General features: G+C 52.4%; 3 protein-coding genes across 6 annotated transcripts; 1 reads left to right on the forward strand and 2 right to left on the reverse strand.

Annotated features, from left to right (window-relative positions):
• Positions 1-35: 35 nt before the first annotated feature.
• DNAJC14 (DnaJ heat shock protein family (Hsp40) member C14) lies at positions 36-7,177 on the reverse strand. The gene is made up of 7 exons (XM_029205213.1): positions 6,948-7,177; positions 5,036-6,501; positions 2,230-2,336; positions 1,903-2,022; positions 1,390-1,550; positions 1,184-1,286; positions 36-984 (listed from the first exon to the last, which is right to left on the reverse strand). The coding sequence occupies exons 2-7, from the start codon at positions 6,443-6,445 to the stop codon at positions 774-776; spliced, it is 2,112 nt and encodes a 703-aa protein (XP_029061046.1). The 5' UTR covers positions 6,446-6,501; positions 6,948-7,177; the 3' UTR covers positions 36-773.
• LOC114885383 (transmembrane protein 198-like) lies at positions 6,980-12,816 on the forward strand. Of its 4 annotated transcripts, none has more exons than XM_029205217.1 (5): positions 6,980-7,111; positions 8,569-9,801; positions 10,400-10,981; positions 11,427-11,584; positions 11,707-12,816. In XM_029205217.1, exons 2-5 carry the CDS (start codon positions 9,627-9,629, stop codon positions 11,842-11,844), a joined length of 1,053 nt encoding a protein of 350 aa, XP_029061050.1. In that variant the 5' UTR covers positions 6,980-7,111; positions 8,569-9,626; the 3' UTR covers positions 11,845-12,816. The 4 variants fall into 4 exon arrangements, with proteins under 4 accessions (XP_029061050.1, XP_029061048.1, XP_029061051.1 ...); XM_029205215.1 differs by lacking the exon at positions 6,980-7,111 and adding an exon at positions 8,335-8,527 and having other exon boundaries at positions 9,542-9,801; XM_029205218.1 differs by lacking the exon at positions 6,980-7,111 and adding an exon at positions 8,365-8,527 and having other exon boundaries at positions 9,694-9,801.
• A 138-nt stretch (positions 12,817-12,954) lies between these two features.
• On the reverse strand, positions 12,955-18,821 carry MMP19 (matrix metallopeptidase 19). The gene is made up of 9 exons (XM_029205214.1): positions 18,647-18,821; positions 18,269-18,354; positions 17,244-17,374; positions 16,782-16,997; positions 16,072-16,317; positions 15,363-15,488; positions 14,383-14,547; positions 14,094-14,221; positions 12,955-13,913 (listed from the first exon to the last, which is right to left on the reverse strand). Exons 1-9 carry the CDS (start codon positions 18,734-18,736, stop codon positions 13,479-13,481), a joined length of 1,623 nt encoding a protein of 540 aa, XP_029061047.1. The 5' UTR covers positions 18,737-18,821; the 3' UTR covers positions 12,955-13,478.
• Between the last annotated feature and the right edge of the window lie 268 nt (positions 18,822-19,089).

The following is a 19,089-nucleotide window of genomic DNA, read 5'->3' on the forward strand; positions in this document are numbered from 1 at the left end:
AGCTATATGGGCAAAGAAGAGAGGGAAGATACAGGTTGCCAGTTATGTATTTATAGAAAGATAATCCCCTGGCTTTAAATAGATATATACATACAAATATGAACAAACTTAAAAAAATACAAACCCTTGGATCATAAGGGGGCTGCCGGGAGCCCCTCTATCCTTCCCCCTCACCCAAGGGCAGAGAGCGTGAATCTGTTTTTTAAAAATTATTAGTTTTGGCCATCCCTGCAGCAACAAGCACGAAGCTGGGTGATTACCCACAAGGTGAGAGTTCCCACTCTCTGAACTCTATGTATCTCCTATAATTAGGGTTACATGCTTTCTCGTTCTGTCATTTTACTAGTATATTGGGGCAAAGGAGGGGGATCCCTCCTGAAATGGGTCAAGAAATAATACAGACACGTTTAAAAAGAGGGGGGAAAGTGTCATCTGCTGTAGAAGCAAAAGACAAGACAAAGGCGTACAGATCCCAGGGAATTACCCAGTTCCCACACTACTATGGGAGGTATCGTCCAGCCCAGGTCCAGGCCCTAGGTTCTTTGTTCTAGCCACCCCCTATTTCTTTGGTATTGTCAGAAGACAAGATTCAGTTCCTGGGTGCTGGTGGAGGAGGGAGAGTGGTTCCAGGGCTTCCTATAAGTACTGAGTGAACAATTTGAGCTTAAAAGTTTCCCTTTTTTAAATATTTAAAAATAAACAAATCAAACTCCATCCTGTGCTGTACACAGCCCTTTTGACTCCCTGACATTGATTTGAGGAAAGGGGGGGTGTCAACGTTGGAAAGGCCTCCTCACTTTCTTCCGCCGCTTCGGTTTGGCTTCTCCCTTGGGTACTGTGCTGTTGGGCTTGGAGGCTGCAGTGGCCCCAGGGCCCGGCTGAGGAGCTGCAAAGAAGTTCCCGTTGGACATCTGGCCTGGGGGTACTTGAAAGATCCGGCTCAAGAAATCCTGAAGGTCAGCAGGAGGGGCATCTGGGGTAGCTCTGACAGGAAAACAGAAGACATGATGAAGCAAGAGATACTGGAGTCAAATGGTTACCTATGTTACCTATTTTAGAGATATACTGAGTCAGTTCCCAAGCTCCTTATAGGGTGAGACACCTACATGTCCTAAACAGCATGTCATGAAACCATGTTCAGAACTAGAATAGTGGATAGATTATTGAGAGGAATACCACCTACCTCTGCCGCCCACTGGTGCCTGGCATCCGTGAACCAAATGAGATGTGATAGGGGACTCTGTGGGTATCTGGGGAGATTCCCACACGCTGGCATCCAGCCCACTCTGCAAGCATGAGAGATAATTAGCCAAAATATCACAGTTTTGGCTGTGATATCACAGATGGGCTGGATATATGAGCCCATACTTCCAGAGGACAGAAGTATACCTGTGATGTCATACACCTTTCCATCCATCAGCGCAAAGTAGGTGATCTTGAGGCCCAGCATGCTTGACTCTGCCCAAAAGTCTCCTTCCTCAGCAGGATGCAGCCTATTACACTCAGCACAGTATCTGGCACTCTTAGGTTCCCGATCCATTTCAAACCTCCTGCAATCCAACAAAAGGGCAGTTCCTTAATAATCTATCAAGCTTACCTAGAGCATTGCTGTAGTCTCCATTACTGACATCTCATCATTACTGACAAATATGGTTACTGACTCAGTTGTTACAAATGCCTATGTACACCCTGCCCTCAACCTTCTATCTTAAAGCTAGAACTATTATCTTTTCTTCTTGCTAATTCAAATCCTCAGTCTCTTAACAATATAGCAAAAGTAGAAACCTCAGGGCCTTGTTACTTACCATCTGGATCCCACAACTACTGACAATACAAGGAAGGTTTTTAGCTACCCAATCCCTGAACTGTGGCTGTCCCACTCCTGTCCTATTTAAGTCATACCTATGCTTTCCCTGGCATCGGCTGCACATCATAGTATTCATTGCTTCTTTGAGGTCGTCCTGCAGCTTGGACAGAAACTCATTCACTGACCGGCTCAGCTCATTCTCTGCCATTCGCTTCCTGAGAGAAAAAAGGCTTTGTAAGTCAGAGAGTATTGCGTGAGGGACAAAGGGAGACAGATCTATTGGCTTCTTGAGGCCCCTGGCCAGCTAGACAAGCCACCTCAGTTCTCTCTGCCTCAGAGAGCCTCCATCCACAAGTCCAATGATCTCTGCTATTGAAGATTATTCATTTACCCCACCTGACAATTTCCTAGCTCCAACTTACATCTCATATTCCTTCCGTCTTTCAGGGTTGCTGACAATGTCCCAAGCTGCCCGCAAAACCTTGAAGGCCTCCTCAGCCCGAGGATGATTATTTTTGTCAGGATGAACCTACCAAAACACAGATTTCATCACATATCCATTCCAACCCTCTCCCCATTTTGGGTCAAAATAACCTCATATCAAAGGGTTCTCCTTCGGGGTCTTCCCTGGTGGCGCAGTGGTTGAGAGTCCGCCTGCCGATGCAGGGGACATGGGTTCATGACCCGGTCCAGGAAGATCCCACATGCCGTGGAGTGGCTAGTCCCGTGCGCCATGGGCACCGAGCCTGTGCATCCGGAGCCTGTGCTCCGCAAAGGGAGAGGCCACAACAGTGAGAGGCCCGCGTACCGCAAAAAAAAAAAAAAAAAAAAGGGTTCTCCTTCACCATCTTTTTGAAGAGTCAATATAGCTTAATGGTTAATTGCTGTGGCTCTGCAGACAGATCTGGGTTTAAGTCCCACCTCTGTCACTTATTAGCTGTATGACGTAGAATATTTTATCTATCATGGATTGTTGGGAGTATTAAATGAGAAAACACATGAAGCATATGGCACAGAATCTGGCACTATGGCGATCTGCCATCCCAGTGTGCCTGGGATTGTCCCAGTTTTAGCACTGAAATTTCATGTCTCAGGAAACCTTTCAATCCCAGGCAAGCAGGGATGGTTGGTTTAGTATGTGTGTGACTACCTGGCACACACGTACTAAACCCTCATATTTTAACTTTACTGTCAGTCATAAAGTTAAGAGTTCCAACGTACTCAAACTCTATTTTCTAACTAGGAAATTCTCATATATACTCAAAACTTCCTACAGTAGTTTGCCTTTCTGTCCCAGGAGTGAAATATTGATAACATACCACGATCCTCACAGGCTTTTTATCCACTTTTCAGCCTTTTCTCCAAGACAAATAATATCCTCACTTCCTACAGCTTCCTGATTGTTCCCATCCACATACACCAAAAACAGAGATAAAGCTAGCCTCTTGACTGAGGCCAAATAAACAGAATGCTATTAAATCTCTCACATTCCCAAACTTATAGAATGTGGGTAATGGTCAATTTAGGGCCTATTAAAGGCAGTGAGAGGTTGTATAAAAGAAGCCCACAGGGACTTGCCTGGTGGTCCAGTGGTTAAGACTCTGCGCTTTCAACGCAAGGGGCGCGGGTTCAATCGCTGGTTGGGGAACTAAGATGCCGCATGCCATGTGGCATGGTCAAAAAAAGAAGCCCACGGATACTGTGGCCCAGAACAAGAGGGAGAACTTTGGATAGTAGGGCAGGTCTACTGAGGATCAGGGAACTTTACTACAGCTCTATTTCAAGAAAGTAAGTTGAAAATGAGAATTTTTGAATGATACTCCCCAAGAGAGGATGTCTGCTAAAAGACATAAAGGTGAGAAAAGAACTCTACCATTAGTAACAATTTGAGTGTGAACACTGTTCCCCACTCTCAGAATAGCCCAGGCCATCCACTAAGGGGCATACATTTCCCACCAAACTATTGATAATTTAGTCCTCTGGTAAGTTACAGGCCTGGTACTTTATTGTGCCTTGAATGGTTAATGGAAACTTTGGTTGCCCATTCCCCTTTAGTGTCATGCAACCATTGAGATAATTTACACACTGTGATATTTTACCAGTCAAGTTCCATACACTCAAATAGGCCTCCAATGCAATTTACACACACTACTTACATTCATAATAGCTTTACTTGTATAGAAATAGCATATCTAAAAATAGCATCTGAATAGTTACTTCTTTTCTCTTTTTTTTGTTTTTTTAAGATGCTGGGGGTAGGAGTTTATTAATTAATTGATTTTTGCTGTGTTGGGTCTTCATTTCTATGCAAGGGCTTTCCCTAGTTGTGGCAAGCGGGGGCCACTCTTCATCGCGGTGCGTGGGCCTCTCACTATCGTGGCCTCTCCTGTTGCGGAGCACAGGCTCCAGACGCGCAGGCCCAGTAGCTGTGGCTCACGGGCCCAGTCGCTCCATGGCATGTGGGATCCTCCCGGACCAGGGCTCGAACCCGTGTCCCCTGTACCGGCAGGCAGATTCCCAACCACTGCGCCACCAGGGAAGTCCCTGAATAGCTATTTCTGAAAGCAATTTGATTGCATGCTTGTATTAAACCATTTCCCTCGAGCATGATAAGTCACAACTCCCACCTATACCCGCTTACCAGTAAAAGCAACCATATTTTCATGTATGACCTGAAAATGTATGTACATGCCTCTCCAAGATTTATGTCCCATTCTCCTTTCCTTTCCCACTCTGGGTTGTTGGTCTTGAAACAGCTGTTTTCTCTCACCTGGTCCTGGAATAATCAATCACATGTACTCCCTGAACGTTCCCACACTAGTCCACACTTGCCTCACTGCGACAGACAGTTGGATTTCCCTGTATTCAAAAAACCCTCATTTGTTTAGGAGAGAAGAACTGCCAGGCTTTCTGACTAGGTCTCTTCTCCACCCTACTCAGGATTTCACCTGGATATTCCAGATGAGTGAGTCCAACACTGTCTAATACACCAGGTTCGTTGATTTTCATTAAGAAAAAGAATCTCATGACAAAAAACTTTAAGGGAAAGTCAGATCCCATAGTAAAGGGGCGGAAAGTCTTTATGACTCTTTCCTAAGAATTAAAGATGCTCTTCGTCTTCAAGTTGACGTTCTACTCTGTCTTCCCTTTATTCCACTCTCTCAAAAATTGTAATAGAAAATAAAATATGGGAACAAAGAACTGGAAACAGAGGGGAAGGGTACTCACCATCACTGCCAGCTGCCTATAGGCCTTCTTCAGTTCAACATCTGATGCTGTGGCTTCAACCCCCAGCACATGAAAAGGGTTTAGCTCATCCTCAGGAACCCCAGCCATAGTCAACAGTCGAGCCACTTCCTCTTCAGGCTGGCAGTAGCGACCACTAGCTACAGGTGCATTCCCCTGCCTACTGGTCCTCTGCTTGACCCAAGGCAACTCCAGCCAACCCCACTGAACTCTTCTTACCAGCTGCTGCCACGGCCTGCTCTCTCTCAGCAGAATCAGGCACCGCTGCCAGGTGGGAGAAGCTAGCCAAGAGAAGAGCCAGGTGGCTTTACCCCTCCAACCTAACCGATCACTCAGCCCTACCAGAAACCGCCAGCCCAACTGTAGACAGCCTAACAAAAGGGCCAGAGCCAGGAGCAGCAAAGCACCCAGTAGCCTAAGAAAACGGGTGAACAGCCCTGCCCCATAGCAAAACCCTTGGCTCAGAAACTGGAACATCACCTGGGCCCTGCCCCCCAGCCACCCTGCCCAGACTCCCACCCAGACCCAAAAAAGGTCCAGATCACTGCCTTTCAGCTGCCTGCATGCATAGATGAGATGGCCACAAGTTTCCACGTACTCCCCCACTAATACCAGCAGTTCGATCAGCCACCAGAAGCCTGCCTGTCCAAGCTGACACAGTTCCTCTGCTCCCCACAATCCCAGTCCTCTGCGCTTATCTGCCTGACTCCGTTTCCGACCCAGCCGATGTCGACCAGGGGATCTGGGATCTCTGCGTCCACCCTCCCGAGTATCCTCCTTGGCTGGAACGCGGTGCCGTTGTCTCCGTGGTGCAGGTTTCTTTCCACTGGGCACACGTGAAAAATCACTGGGAAACTTAAGAGGTTCCTCCTCATCATATTCCTCTTCCAACTCTTCATCTTCCCCCAAAGCTGGAGAGGTACAATGATGGCAAAAGTTGCTAGAAGAGCTGTCTCCTCCCTCAGAGTAAGGCCCTTCAGGGATTCCAGGGGTTCCCTGGCAGTTACAAGCAGGTGGAATGGAAAGAAAAGAAGGGTTCCCATCTTCCTGGTACCCAGCCTCATTCTCTCTTGAGAGTTCCTGGTCCACTCCTGACTCTTCTGAAGATGCCTCACTCTGATCAGGGTCCTCTCCATCCCTAGGGGGTCCTGGACCCCTTGGAGGGCCATGGCTTGGATCTGACCAGTGGGCTGGATTTGGGGGCTGTGTGTACTTAGGACTAGAGTGCTCTGTGAGGCAGCGGGTACCATTAAGAGCAGGCCCAGCTGAGTCCCTGAGTCCTGAGAATGAAAGTATTTCAGGGTCCACAGAGGGTCCTAAAGTCCTGAGGGAGGCACCACCACTGTGGTGGGCTCCACACAACCCTCTTTCTCCGGGGTGCTTCTGGGCCATGACCCCAGGGCTTCCTGAGGATTTTAGGTCACAGCCATCATGGTAAGTTCTGATGCCTGTAACAAAGGTATCAAGGTGGGGATGATCAAGGATAGGATCAAGAGAGAGGTTACATAATCTTAAATTGGGGAGATATATTTAACGGACCCACCTCCCTTGTTTTCCCGAGTTCTTTTGGGCATTCATTACCCCAGCAATAAAGCCAATACTACATTAACGACAACCCTGCTCCCTCCCCCCTCCTCCAAATCCCCTTATTTTTTTCTTTCCCCAGAAGGCTATAATGCTAAATCAGGGAAAAAAAGAGGTACCACAAAGGGTGTGGTCCTGGGGTCACTCTTGGGAAAAAGGGAAGGACGACCGGAAAGGGGGCCGCAGACTGCCAGAAAAGGGTGGGGACCGTGCGGTCCTTAAGGAAAATCTGGGGGCGGAGCTTGTGGTTGCCCCTGACAGAGACAACCGTGAACCCTCGGGCTGGGTAGAGGGGACCAAGGTAACGTACAGAAGAGCGGCGGTAACTCCTCCCCCTCGAGCAGCTGGGCCGAGGGCCAGGGGGAGCTACAAGAGCAGCTCCCCCGGCTCCGCCTCCCGTTCACTCTCTGCTTCCGCCTTCCGTCCCCGCCGCGGCCGCCGACCTGGGGCTACTTCCACCTCCGGGGTCACCGGGTAAGACACGGGAAGGAAAAATAAAAGCGGTTGGCGGAGGCGCGAGCCAGTGCTGCAAGCGCGGAGTCGAACCAGTGGGGGCGGTCCTGAGGAAGCACTGGCCCCGCCCCTTAAAGGGCTCTCTGCTGCCGCCCTCCGCGCGCTGAAGTGGGATCCCCGAAGGTTGCGCCACAGGAAGCGAAGCAAGTGGGCGCTGCAGCAGTGCCTGCGGACTCGGGGCAGATTCTCAAGTTCCTCTGGCTGTATTCTTGGGCTTGTGCCGAGACCGGGAGATAGAGGAAAGCCACCGAGCCAGTCTTTTTCCCTTGCAGTCAAAACCAGGGAGCGTAGGGGAGCCACCGCACTGATCCCTTGCTGTAATGAGGACAGAGGCCCTTTTGTATCATGCGGGGGTGGAGCGGAGGGGAGGACGCCCCGGGCCTGGCCCCGCCCTGGCCCTCCTACGCTGCCCCTTTCTTCCCACCAACCCTCGCTCCCCACCCCCCGCCACCGCGCCTGACCCAGCTGGCGAACTGCCCCGTATAACTGCAGCTCCCACGGCCCGGATCCGCGCCTCTGGGTGCAGCTCTCAGTCCCCGTCACGAAGCGGGACCGGAGGACTGAGAGCGTGGCTCCACTGGGCTTAGGACCCGAGCGGAGTGCCAAAAAACACTGCACTCATCTGCATGCTGCTTTGCATCTCGTTTGCATACCAAGCTGTGCAGTCGACGTTGACAAGCGCCCCCGCCCCCACTCAGACCCGGCTTGGGTACCCTCTCTGTCGGTCCCCTCCTCTGCACACGCCTCTCCGTTAGTCCCCCTTCCAGACCCCGTCTTTGCTCCGCAAGTTTTTCTACCCATGAATCCCTCGTCGGCGCCCCCAGACCAGTAAGAGCACCTTCCCGGGGTCCCCGATCCCGACCACCAAGTTCTCCAGAAGACAATACTCCAATTCTCTGGGAAGTGGAAGAAACCAAGCCGGAGTAGGGGGGCGCTGGGACACCAGTAGGGGTTTTGAAAGCTTCTGGTTGTTGAGCCAGCGCCTAAGTATTCAGAGACCTTTCCCCAAACCTCTTGTGGTTCCCCCAACACCGTTCCCTGCTATGGAAGGGGGTCTCTGTTCCCAGCCTAGAGCCGTAGGCAAACTGGGTCCCCCCACACACAGGGAAAAGAGTTGGAGGGTCCCGCCCCGTGATGTCACCCCCCCCACCCTGTCCCCTTCCTCCACCCCCACCCCCACCCCGCCCCCAAGCTGGTTGCTTTTAGCTCACGGGGCTTGGGCTACGACTTGCAAGAGTTTAGGGGGCAACGAACAGAGTGGCCCTACGGGTACCCACGCCCGACAGCCGCCTGAACGCCTAGGACTCCAGGCAGGGATGCAGCTGGGGGTCTAGGGAAGCACATCTACCCCCTCCTCTCCTCAGCCCTGACAGGGTGGTGAGTAGTTAACACCCCCTCCCAAACCTCTCCTTGTTTAGAGTCCCCAGACTTCCAAGCGGATTGGGGAGAGAAACCCCAGGGATTGCCCAAGCCAACTCTCCTGCTTGTTAAGACCTTGATGTCCAAAAGAAGACAGCTGAAGGGAAGTGCCTGCACCCACCCTACCCCACTCCCATAGTGCCTCCACTGCCAGCCCCTCCTTGGTGTTCTCCTTTCAGGAACTGAGATCATATCCCACCGGCAGCCCTGGTACCCCAGGGGAAAGGGGGAGGTAGGAAAAGTCCCACCAGTGTCCTGAGGGGAGGAGCAAAATACTACCAGGATGTGAGATGTTGTCTGTGGGCAAGATGCCTGCTTAGTCCGTGGGGGATCGTGGGAGTTGGACTGTGGCTGAACGCCCCTTCCCCCAATAACTCCTCCACCTGAAGCCAAGGCTTCAAAACCCTGATAAAGTGTGGCTTTCTGTCTCTACTTGATTTCTTGTCTCAAACTCGTGGTGTCTGATTTTTCCCCCTCTTCCTTCTCTTGGGTTGGAGCAATTGTCGGGAGACCCCCACCATGATTCATTCTCTCCCCTTCCTTCTCCTTCTCCCGCCTCTATTAAGTCCATTCTTCCCAGTCCAGTGTGATAATTTTGAGTCCCAGCTGCAGATGGGGCAAGCTTTCTTTTCGGCTGGAACAAGCTGCTGAGTCTTTAGCCTCCAGTCTCACTAGTACCCCTGGGCCCCTCCCTCCACAGACCGAGGACTTCCTACTGCTCCCACCCCACCCTGAAAAGCCAGGGGACAAAGACTCATTACCTTTATAAGATTTGAAGTTCTACTTAATGTCCTTGTTTCAGAGGGTGATAAAGAGACAGCTGGCTCCCCTTAACCCGGTCCTGTAGGTTTCTTCAGTTACCCCAGCAGGGCTAAGCTCCGTCCTGAAATTGGCCTTTCTTTAAAAGAAATAGAGGTACAGAGTCCTCAAGATTCATGGGCACCTGAGTTCCTGCCCCCTACCCCCTTGCAGGTTTCCCAGCCCCCTCAAGACATTCATGGATGGATGAGAGGAGCTGACACTGACCTCCCTCTCTGTGACCACCTTCTCTTCGGCCATGGAGGAAGCCTTGCTGCCCCTGGCCATGACCTCTGACCCCAGGCCCTTTAATCAACAACTCCCAGAGCCTCCAGACCCAAGATGTGTCTTGGAACCCCAGGACAGTCCTGAATTGGCACCCGCCCTGGTGTGTGCCCTTTGCTGCTGCTTTGGAATCATCTACTGCTGCTTCGGTGAGGGCAGGGCCAGGGCTCTGGGGGGCAGCTGCCCAAGACCGTCACCCTCAAGGATGACGCCAGCTTTCTCCTCTGCTCCTGAGCCACCTCTCCTCCTCTGTCGGGGGATGCCTACCTTCAGTGTGGCTGATCTGCTCTTGCCAGCTCTTTTTCATCCCCCATGCCCACACCCTCCAGCTCTGAGCCTTGGCAACTATCATTTGTCCTCCCTTTGCCTCCTACCTCAGGATTCCATTCCCAAATTACCCTCTGTGCTTAAGGCTTCTTCACCCTTCCCCAATAATCTGAACCAGCCTGTGCCGATTTCTTCCCGTCTACCATCCCTGGAAGGACGAAACCTTGTTTCTGTACTTATTCCCCTCAATGCATCCGTCTTACCGTCTTACCTGCTGATTTGCTCTCCCATCCCCTCTCAGTTCCTGAAAAGTCTCTACCCTCCCTAGATGATCCCTTTCTGCCCTTTGCCTTGAGGTCCCTGTGTGTGCTGCTCCTGCCTTCTGCTCCTCTGGTCAGCCATTCCTCTCCCTCCTGATTCATCAGAGCCATCCCTGGAGACCTCTTTCTGCCTCTCAGTGCCTCCTGCCTCCCTTCCCAGGCTACCGCTGCTTCAAGGCAGTGATGTTTCTCTCCGGCCTGCTATCAGGAGCCCTGGTGATCTTCCTGCTGTGCCACAAGGAGCGTGTGCTAGAGACACAGCTGAGCCTGGAGGTGAGCGCGGGCATTGCGCTAGGCATCGGACTCCTCTGCGGCCTAGTCACCATGCTGGTTCGCAGTGTCGGTCTCTTCCTGACTGGTCTCCTGCTAGGCCTAACCCTGGGCGCCGGGGTCCTGCTGGGCACTGAGCCCATCTACCAACCACCTTCAGCCTGGGTGCCGGCCGGGGGGCTGGTGGGGCTGGCACTGCTGGGAGCCCTGCTCACACTTCGGTGGCCACGTCCGTTCACAGTTCTGGGCACAGCCCTGCTGGGTGCTGCGGTGCTGGTGGCCTGTGCTGACTACTTCCTGGAGGGGCTGGCACTGGGCAGTCGGCTGGGCCAGCGCTTGCAGGCACTTCCAGCCTTGCCTCCTCTCTGCTGGTATAGCTGGGTCTTGCTGGGGACCTGGCCAGCCCTGGGGGCCCTTGGGGCCCTGGCCCAGTGGAAGCTCATGGATGAGGAACGTGGAGGCCACACCAATGGTGAGTTACTGCCATGGTACAGAAAGCAGCCAACCTGTGCCTTCTCTTGTCCCTGGTTCCCAGACTTGAGGAGGGGAAGGGGGAAAATCCACTTGAGGCAAAAGGCAGAGGTGTCTAAGGTGAATGGGGCAGGGCTTTGAAGACAGAGTTGGAGGAGCCAAAGTTCTGGGTAAGAATGAGAAGAGTCATTGTCGGGGGAGGGGGGTGCAGGGAAGAGTTACTGGGGACTGATATGGAAGAAAAGGAAGGTGTCAGGGAAGTCCAGAAGGAAAGGGTAGGAGGATTACAAAGAAAACTTTCTTTAGAATAACTGGAGGGGGAATGAGATTTGAGAGAGACGTAACAGGGACACTGAATGGGTTTCTCTAGAGTATGAGTGTATTTGGGGGTGGGTTTCAGAGTCTAAAGAGGCCTCCCTGAGTCTGTATTGCCCCCTCCCAAGCAGTGGTCTTGAGCCACCAGCGAAGGCATCTCCAACTCCTTCGGATCCGTCAGCAAGAGGCTAAGTGGCACCGGACCTCCCCTGGGGTGGGGCTCTGTGAGGGCAGCTACCGGCGCCCACTCCACCCCAGCGCCCGGAGCCCTGCTGACAGTCTGGCTCCAGTGAGTGGAGGGGTAGGGGGTGCTCAGGGGCATGGGAGAGAGGGCACATGGGGATGCTCAGGGTGGAGGGGGGCTCTGACCCAGGCCCTTTCTTCTGCCCTCTCTGCCCTGTGCCCCTCCAGAGCTATCTCCAGAGCCTTCGAGAGCGCCAGCTGAGACCAGGCACCCAGGCCACAGCTCCCCACACTGTCCTGGACCTGGATTCTGACTGTGGTTCCACTGTACCCCTCACCACACCTTCTGGTTCCACCCGGACCTGAGCCTAAACCTCCACTGATGCCCTCACCCCTAGCAAGGGCCTGGGAACACTAGGTGGGCAGGGCCTGGGCCCACAGGATCCAACACAAACTTCCCCACCTCTTGGGGATGGAATCTGTGCTCCAACCCAGAGCAGCCCTGTAGGGATATGTTTTAGGTATAGATAGAGAAGAATCTTGTAGGGAAGGGAGACGAATGGAAATATGAGTACCTACCTCTGTCCAATAATAGAGGTGCCCTGGTCCCTAAAGTAACTGACTCCCTAATTCCCTCCAAACCAAACCAAGGAGGACCGTTACCCAAATAGCCTTCTATATACCCGCCTCAGTTTGCCTCACAATGGTAAAATAAGGGGTTTTGTTTTTGTAGGACCTAGAGAAAATCAGGAAGCCTCCTAAAGCACTTGATAGCTTTTTGATGGGGAGAAGGGCAACAGAGGAGCTCAAGGGTCCCTAATCCCCAGGTCCCTCATTAGGGGGCAGTTGGGTTCCTGGTTAGCCTTCCCCTCTGGACCCCGTAGGCTCAAGCCCCCTTCTCCTACCTCAGTTGGGGGTACTGTCCTCCATGGTGCTTCCCTTTCCCTTCTTCTTAATGTGGGGAAGACCACAGGGCAGTGCCTGGCTCAGCACCCACCTTCCCCCAAAGCTGGCTTCTTGCTCCAAGGAGAGAGCATTGGCCCACATGCCAGAGTCTTGCCCTTTTGCCCAAAGGAGCCTGGTCTTCAGGGCTGCGTGGAAGACAAGTGCCTTCTCTGCCTCTCATCATAGGTGACACTAATCTCCTTAACCAGAACATTGTCCCAGCCACTAACCCATTCTAACTCTCCACTACCCCTGATTCTCCTGCCCAAAGTCTGTACCCTGGTTCCCCAGACAACATGAAGGAAGATATGTCCCTGCCCCGGGGAAGCAGGGTTATGATGGGAGGGAGGAAGAACACGGGAGCATGTGAATAAAATGGCATTGAACATTGAATCAGGGAGTCCAGCCTCTACTGTTGCTGCTCTTTTCTTTCTTTGCACCCCAGAACAAAGGGTTAGCCATACTGACAAGTCCTCTGTCCCTTAAAGATCTGATGAGGGTACCTTTATCAGACTGGGCTACCGTAGGAGCTGCACACACACAGCCAGAGGAAGAGTTGTTCACTGCTCTCTCATGAACGTGAAGTTAACCTTTATTAAGCACAAATGCTCCAGGCACTTCACATGTAGTATTTCATTTAATGCAACAACCCTGCAGGATTGGTATTAACCTTATTTTGCAGACGGGAAATCCAAGGCTTAACGAGGTTAATTAACTTGCCCAAAGTCGTAAGCAAGTAAATGTGATTCTCAAGGATTACAAAGCCGTTGCTCATTTTACTGGCTATGCTGTTTTCTTGCACTTTATCTAGGAAGAACAGGACCCAGGCTTTCCCAGTTGTGGCCTCCTGTCAGCTAAAGGCCTAATGGCTGCCTTTCCTCTACCAATGTCCTCCAGAGAGTAGATGGGGAAGAAATGGATGGAGTTGGGGGCTGAGTTAGAGAGTCACTGCCCAGGAGGGAAAGAATACAGGGGAGTGGTGGCTGGAGCTGGGACATTTAGAGGCGTGAGGTCCATGGTTCATGCTCGTGCTGCAGCAGACGTTTGATTGAGTCTTAGATCTCTGGGAGGGTGACATTGCCAAGGAATAAAAGGGTGGTGGAGGCTGTGACTGAGGGGGTAATGTCCAAGATCGTATCTCTGGCTGAGTGGTCAGTGTTCAAAGTGATATCTATGGCCAAGGAAGTGGTATCCAAGGTTGTTCCTGTGGCTGAGGAAGTGGTGTCCCCATCTGATGGGGTGGTGTCTGGGGTCTGGGGACGACAGTGCATCCAGTTGTGGGCGATATCTCTGGGATAGCCTTTCTCTACTCGAAGCTGCCGATTGAGGCGCCAGTACTGTTTTCCCTTAAAGAAGTAGACGCGGCCATCCCGCCAACTCATGGCACCTGAGGGCTGGTCTGGCACTCCTGTGAACAACCCCTTGGTTGGTTTGGGGTAGCGGCTGAAATCAGTTTGGGCCAGCTCGTCCCACTGCCAGTAACCGGAACCCTAGGTGTGGGGCAGACAGGGAGAAAAGGAGGATGAGAAGAGAGCTTAGGGACCCCCCAGAGGTCTACCCTCAGCCCGCAGCAGCTGCAGAAGAACTCCCTTCAAGAGCAAGTCTGCTTCTCCGTGTGAGGTAGCCCGCCCCTCCTAAGAAGGGATTTGCCCTTGCTCTGAACTTTATACCTTAAAGAGGAACACCTTTTTGTTGAGAGGCCAATAGAGAGCAGCATCCAGGTTGGGTTCTACCCTATTCAGCTTCTTAGGGAAGCCAGGAGACATCTTGAAATTAACGTAGCGCCACACCTTGTCTCCTGAGAGCATGTAAGGAAAGAACAAGACACCTCTGTCGCCAGGTGATAGCTTTCAGTTCCTCCATTCCACCGTCTCAGAAACTTCTCATCCCTCCCTCCTTTTATGGATTCTCTGATTATAGGCCCTCCTCAGGTAACACACTGTAAACTAGTCCCCTCACCCTTAAAGAAGTGAATCCATTGCGTCCGAGGAGAGTAGACAGCAGCATCCAGGTTTCCTGGGAGCCCCTCCCAAAGGGCAGACACTTGGAACAAGGGACCCAGCCCTGAATCTGTCACGGTCCACACGTAGTTTCCCTTGAAAGCGTAGGTCTTCCCTCGGGGCCCTGAGAGCATAAGCATGTCAACAAGTCAAAAAGACAGGGGTCGGGCTTCCCTGGTGGCGCAGTGGTTGAGAGTCCACCTGCCGATGCAGGGTACGCGGGTTCGTGCCCCGGTCCGGGAGGATCCCACATGCCGCGGAGCGGCTGGGCCCGTGAGTCATGGCCGCTGAGCCTGCGCATCCGGAGCCTGTGCTCCGCAGCGGGAGAGGCCACAGCAGTGAGAGGCCCGCGTAACGCAAAAAAAAAAAAAAGACAGAGGTCAAATAAAGACTTGTGGGTATCTCAGGCAGGCTAATCACTTGCTGTCTTCTCACAGGCTGATTCCTCAAAAATTCATTCAACTTTAATTCAGAGAGAAGATTAAGGGCAGAGAAGGAGGACCCAGTGTTCAGCCTCTCCTTTATTGTTCACAGCAAATCAGCCCTGGCCCAACAAAACAAAACAAAAGCCCTGCAGGTAGCTGCTCCCCCTTGGGGACCTCCCCTCCTACCCCAGGTGGCTTCCAAGTTGTACTTCCATGTGGGTATAACACCCTCTCTAATAGACATTCCAGTTAAGACTGTTTTCTCCATCCTGCTGTATTTCCAGATGTTTTTAGTGGCCCTCATAGGGTGGCAGCAGAGGTAAATTCCAGCCTGGCCCACCTTTAATTTGGTTCTGAATCCTCCCTCCCCATACCACATGCCTCCTTCCATGGCCACCAACCCCTGTCTGGTGGTAAACTGCCATTGCTCACGCCGAGGTCCAATGTCACTCCCATCTCAAGGTCAGCAGGCCACCCCACTGCCTGCCTACAGCCTAGAGGAGAAGGGTCTTACCCAGCATCATGGCGTCCAGTTCACCACTGCAGGGGTCTGGCATGGGACTGGGTTCTGTGGGCACTTGGGGTACAGTGGGGAGCTCCGTCTCTTCTTCCTCATCCTCTGTCTCTGGGCTTTTCTTGCCTGCAAGGTAACATAATCCTGCTCAGGGAGAGAAGGCACTGGCCTCCCCACTCTTCTACTGTAAGTTCAGCTCAGAGGTCCCATAGAGAGGAAAAGGGAAACCTAGAGAGCTTTCCCTGGTGGGAGGAAAGATCATATTGATATCATCAGGAGACATGTTTTTAGTTTTGAGAGGCACTAGAAAGGGAGAAGGGGGTTTGCTGGAATGTTCATTCTTCATCCCCTAGAACAGGTATGAGGGGAGAGAGCTCTGGCAGAAAGATTAGACCTGGAAGTGTCAGAAAAACAGCTCTTGGAAGTTCCCTAGTGGCCTAGTGGTTAGGATTCCGGGCTTCCACTGCAGCGGCCTCGTGGCCTGGGTTCAATCCCTGGTTGCGGAACTGAGATCCCACAAGCCATGCGGCAAGGCCAAAAAAAAAAGGAAAGAAAAACAGCTCCTGAAAATGAAGAAGGCCAAGTAACTGGGCAGGAGGAAGAGAAAGAAGCCAAGCCATTTCCCTCCATGAAGATTAGACCTGTCTCTTCATGCCTGAAGAGATACTGGTCAGACTGACCTTCATGATCCCTAGGGGAAAGGACTGACCATAGAGAGCCTGGATCCCAGCCACATCATCTGGGTGCAGCTTGAAGTGGGGCCGGTAGCCAGCATAGACAGGGGCCATGAGGGCCTGGGTGTATCGGGAGTGCCCAAGCCCCAGGGCATGGCCCAGTTCGTGGGCTGCAATGATGCGCAGGTTCACCCCCCGGTAGGTCTCCTCGGTCCAGAGCTCATCTTCATCAAAGTGCACACTGCCCAGCTCTGGGATGTCGGCATGGGCCAGGACCTGCCCTGGACAAAGGCAAAGGAAGGAGGTCAGAGTCTCCTAGGGTGGAGCATCCCCTGCCTGTTATAAACTCCAATTACTCCATTCCCTTAAAATTCCCCCATGTATATTAACTGTCTCTTGGATACCTCTCCCTCCGTTCAGATTCCGCTGTCATCACTCCGTTCTCTCAGGGATGCCCATCACTCTGTCCCTTTACCTCCCAGCCACTCTGTCATCTCTGGCCCTGTCCTCTCTGAGGTATGCCTTGAGCAGAGGAACTTAAACCAACAAAGAAGGCATAAGCTTCAAAGAAGAGGCTTGGTAAGGCCCCAGGGAGGTGACATGCTGCTCCCCAAGGGAATATTAGAAGGTGGTTAGAGAGTGTAGGGTGCAGTTGAGCATGGGGGTGGCCTGACGTTAAGGTTCCAGAGTCACTGACTCAAGGGAACAGAGGTCTGTGAAGTGAGAGTTGAGAGCCGGTGCCTACCAGGCCCATCAAAGGTACTGGAGCAGTATGGGCTTTGGCGGCCATGGAAGGAGAGGCGGATATCAGCCCAGCCAGCCTTCACCTCCCGGAAGGTCAAGGGAGCCACATTGCTCCAGTACTGGAAGGCTTGAAGCAGGGCTGCCCGGGCTGTGTAGGATGGGAGGGTGGAGGGCAGGTTCAAGATGCGGAAGGTCAGGTGCTTCTTTCTCCAGCGGCCTGGTTAATTGGACCAGAAAATAGGTTAGAAGCACAGATACTTTTGCCAGCTCCGAAGAGTTCCCCTGAGTCTGGGCACTCACTTAGCAAAGCTGTGAAACAACCCCTCCAGGCAAGTGATGATCAGTTAGTAACCAGGTGGCCATCCATTCAACACTGAGCTCATCCAGGCTGTCCCAGTGCCACCTGTGCTCCACAGCCATGCCAACCCCTCCTCTCCCTCCCTTTCCCAGGCTCAGCCCTCACCCAGCAGCAGGTATTTAAAGGTCTTCTGGTTGAAGGGGTCCTCCAGACCACAACGGGGCTGCCTCATACGGGCCCTCGTGGCGTCATCTAGCTGACCTGAGACTGGCAGCTCAGAGGCTTCCTGAAAAGCTCTAGAAAGAGGGAGAGGGATGGGTCCAGCAGGGAAGGGGCATCTGGAATGACTGAGAACCGGGGATAGCTCTTTGGCCCCCCGCTGCCCAAGGTGGTGGCTGAGAATGCCCCAAAAGCCCGGAAGCTGATGGGATCACTCCAGGATCCAGTCCTCATAATTGGGACTTCCTCTTCTGTTCTGCGTAAAGGCAATACTCCAGCTTCACCTCCTGTGTTCATGCTCTTATTTGGGTAAAGTGCCATCTGGCGTTGCCTTCTTCCTCTACTGCAATGTCTAACCTCCTTCTGATCTAGGTAAGTGTCCTGCCTCCCGCTCTGGAAACTCTCCCACCACTGCTCCCACCTGAGGACCTGTCCTCCCTTTGCTTTCTCCCCTCCTGGCTGGACCCGTCCCTCCCAGCCCAGCCTGCTCTGGGGCAATTTCATCCATCAGGCACCGCAGGCACTGTGACTTTTCAAGGGCCTGGGAACACATCTGAGAGCGGAAAGAAAAATGACCCATTAGATCCAAAATATGAAAACTTCAAAATAGAAATAAATAAATCCCATATTAAATGTCTACGAAAGGCAACATCATGTCAACAACTCAGCTCCAACTCAACTCACAGTTTTACATATAAATTATACTGCATGTGGAATGTGACCAAATAATAGTATTTTGGATATAACATGGCATGGAGCCTCCAAAGAAGTGCTTAGGGCCTAGGAAGACCCAATGACTGTGCCCTCATCTTTGAATCCCCATCTCACCCCAGGCCCACCTCTGCTTAACCCAGGTCCACGTTGGGGATCTAGGGAATGGGTGGTGGGGCCTGGGGACTGAAAGGGTTTAGAAGAGAGAAAGGAGACCTTGTGACCTTGACCCTGAAGGCATGCACCTTATGACCTCTCACCTCAGAGCTTCTATGATATCTTCTGGCCTGAAGTCATCAGGTCCTTCTAGAGGCTTCTGTAGGTACCCGTATTGCAACAAGTAATCCTATGATGAGGGTAGGGGTCAGCAGAATAAAAGGAGGTTAGTCTCTGGGTGAAGCTCTAAGTGACCTAACAGCCCATAAGGACAGGAGGGGACAGACGTGGAAGGACTAAAGGAGAGGCACGTTAGGGGAGGAAAAAGGGGAAGGAGTGGAGATGGGTAGGGGTGGATCATGGAATAGAGGAAGGAAGGGAAAGGAAGGCAGTTGTAGGTCAGAAGGGAGGCTTGAATGGGACCATGGAGCAGTTCCTCCATCCCTCCCCCAGCCTGGGTCTGACCTTCCCAGGGCACTCACCACTGCTGCCTCCTTCTCTCCAGGCCCCAGGGCCCAGCACGAGACTGTCATGGGGAGTAGGAAGCCCAGCCACAGCCGCTGCCAGTTCATGGTCCCACCAGGCAAGAGCTCCAGAGGCTGTTTGTGCCCTCTGCCCTGAGATTTCTGGGAGCCTGGGGGAGCAGGGCTAGGTGGGGGTCTCTTCCCTTCAGTTCTTTTCACTCTCTAGTCTCTGGTCCTCTTCATAAAATTTCAGAGGAGGGCAATTGGGGGAAGCGTCAGTAGGAGGTGACTCAGCCCAGAGATGTGTTGCAATTCACCATTAACCTCTACCCTGCCAGAGAGCAGAAGTCAAGAAGAGCCTCCAACCCTATCCCCCAGGGTCCTCTGCTGGAGACCGAAAGACTTTCCATATTGTACTGGGGGTGGGTATCCTGGCAGGATCAGAGGCAGAATATCTGCAA

Source organism: Monodon monoceros, unplaced genomic scaffold, assembly GCF_005190385.1.
Source record: "Monodon monoceros isolate NGI ecotype Baffin Bay Population unplaced genomic scaffold, NGI_Narwhal_1 Super_Scaffold_6, whole genome shotgun sequence".
Lineage (NCBI taxonomy): Eukaryota > Metazoa > Chordata > Mammalia > Artiodactyla > Monodontidae > Monodon > Monodon monoceros.

Excerpts from the sequence above, each read along its gene's own strand:
- DNAJC14 (XM_029205213.1), bottom strand. The coding sequence starts at position 6,445 with ATGGCCCAGAAGCACCCCGGAGAAAGAGGGTTGTGTGGAGCCCACCAC. Across the intron at positions 2,023-2,229 it reads AGACGGAAGGAATATGAGAT|GAAGCGAATGGCAGAGAATG; the intron begins GTAAGTTGGAGC and ends TTTTTCTCTCAG. Across the intron at positions 1,551-1,902 it reads CGATGCCAGGGAAAGCATAG|GAGGTTTGAAATGGATCGGG; the intron begins GTATGACTTAAA and ends GTTGGATTGCAG.
- LOC114885383 (XM_029205217.1), top strand. The coding sequence starts at position 9,627 with ATGGAGGAAGCCTTGCTGCCCCTGGCCATGACCTCTGACCCCAGGCCC. Across the intron at positions 9,802-10,399 it reads AATCATCTACTGCTGCTTCG|GCTACCGCTGCTTCAAGGCA; the intron begins GTGAGGGCAGGG and ends CTCCCTTCCCAG. Across the intron at positions 11,585-11,706 it reads CTGCTGACAGTCTGGCTCCA|AGCTATCTCCAGAGCCTTCG; the intron begins GTGAGTGGAGGG and ends GTGCCCCTCCAG.
- MMP19 (XM_029205214.1), bottom strand. The coding sequence starts at position 18,736 with ATGAACTGGCAGCGGCTGTGGCTGGGCTTCCTACTCCCCATGACAGTC. Across the intron at positions 17,375-18,268 it reads GATATCATAGAAGCTCTGAG|AGCTTTTCAGGAAGCCTCTG; the intron begins GTGAGAGGTCAT and ends CCCTCTTTCTAG. Across the intron at positions 16,998-17,243 it reads CTTTAAATACCTGCTGCTGG|GCCGCTGGAGAAAGAAGCAC; the intron begins GTGAGGGCTGAG and ends CCAATTAACCAG.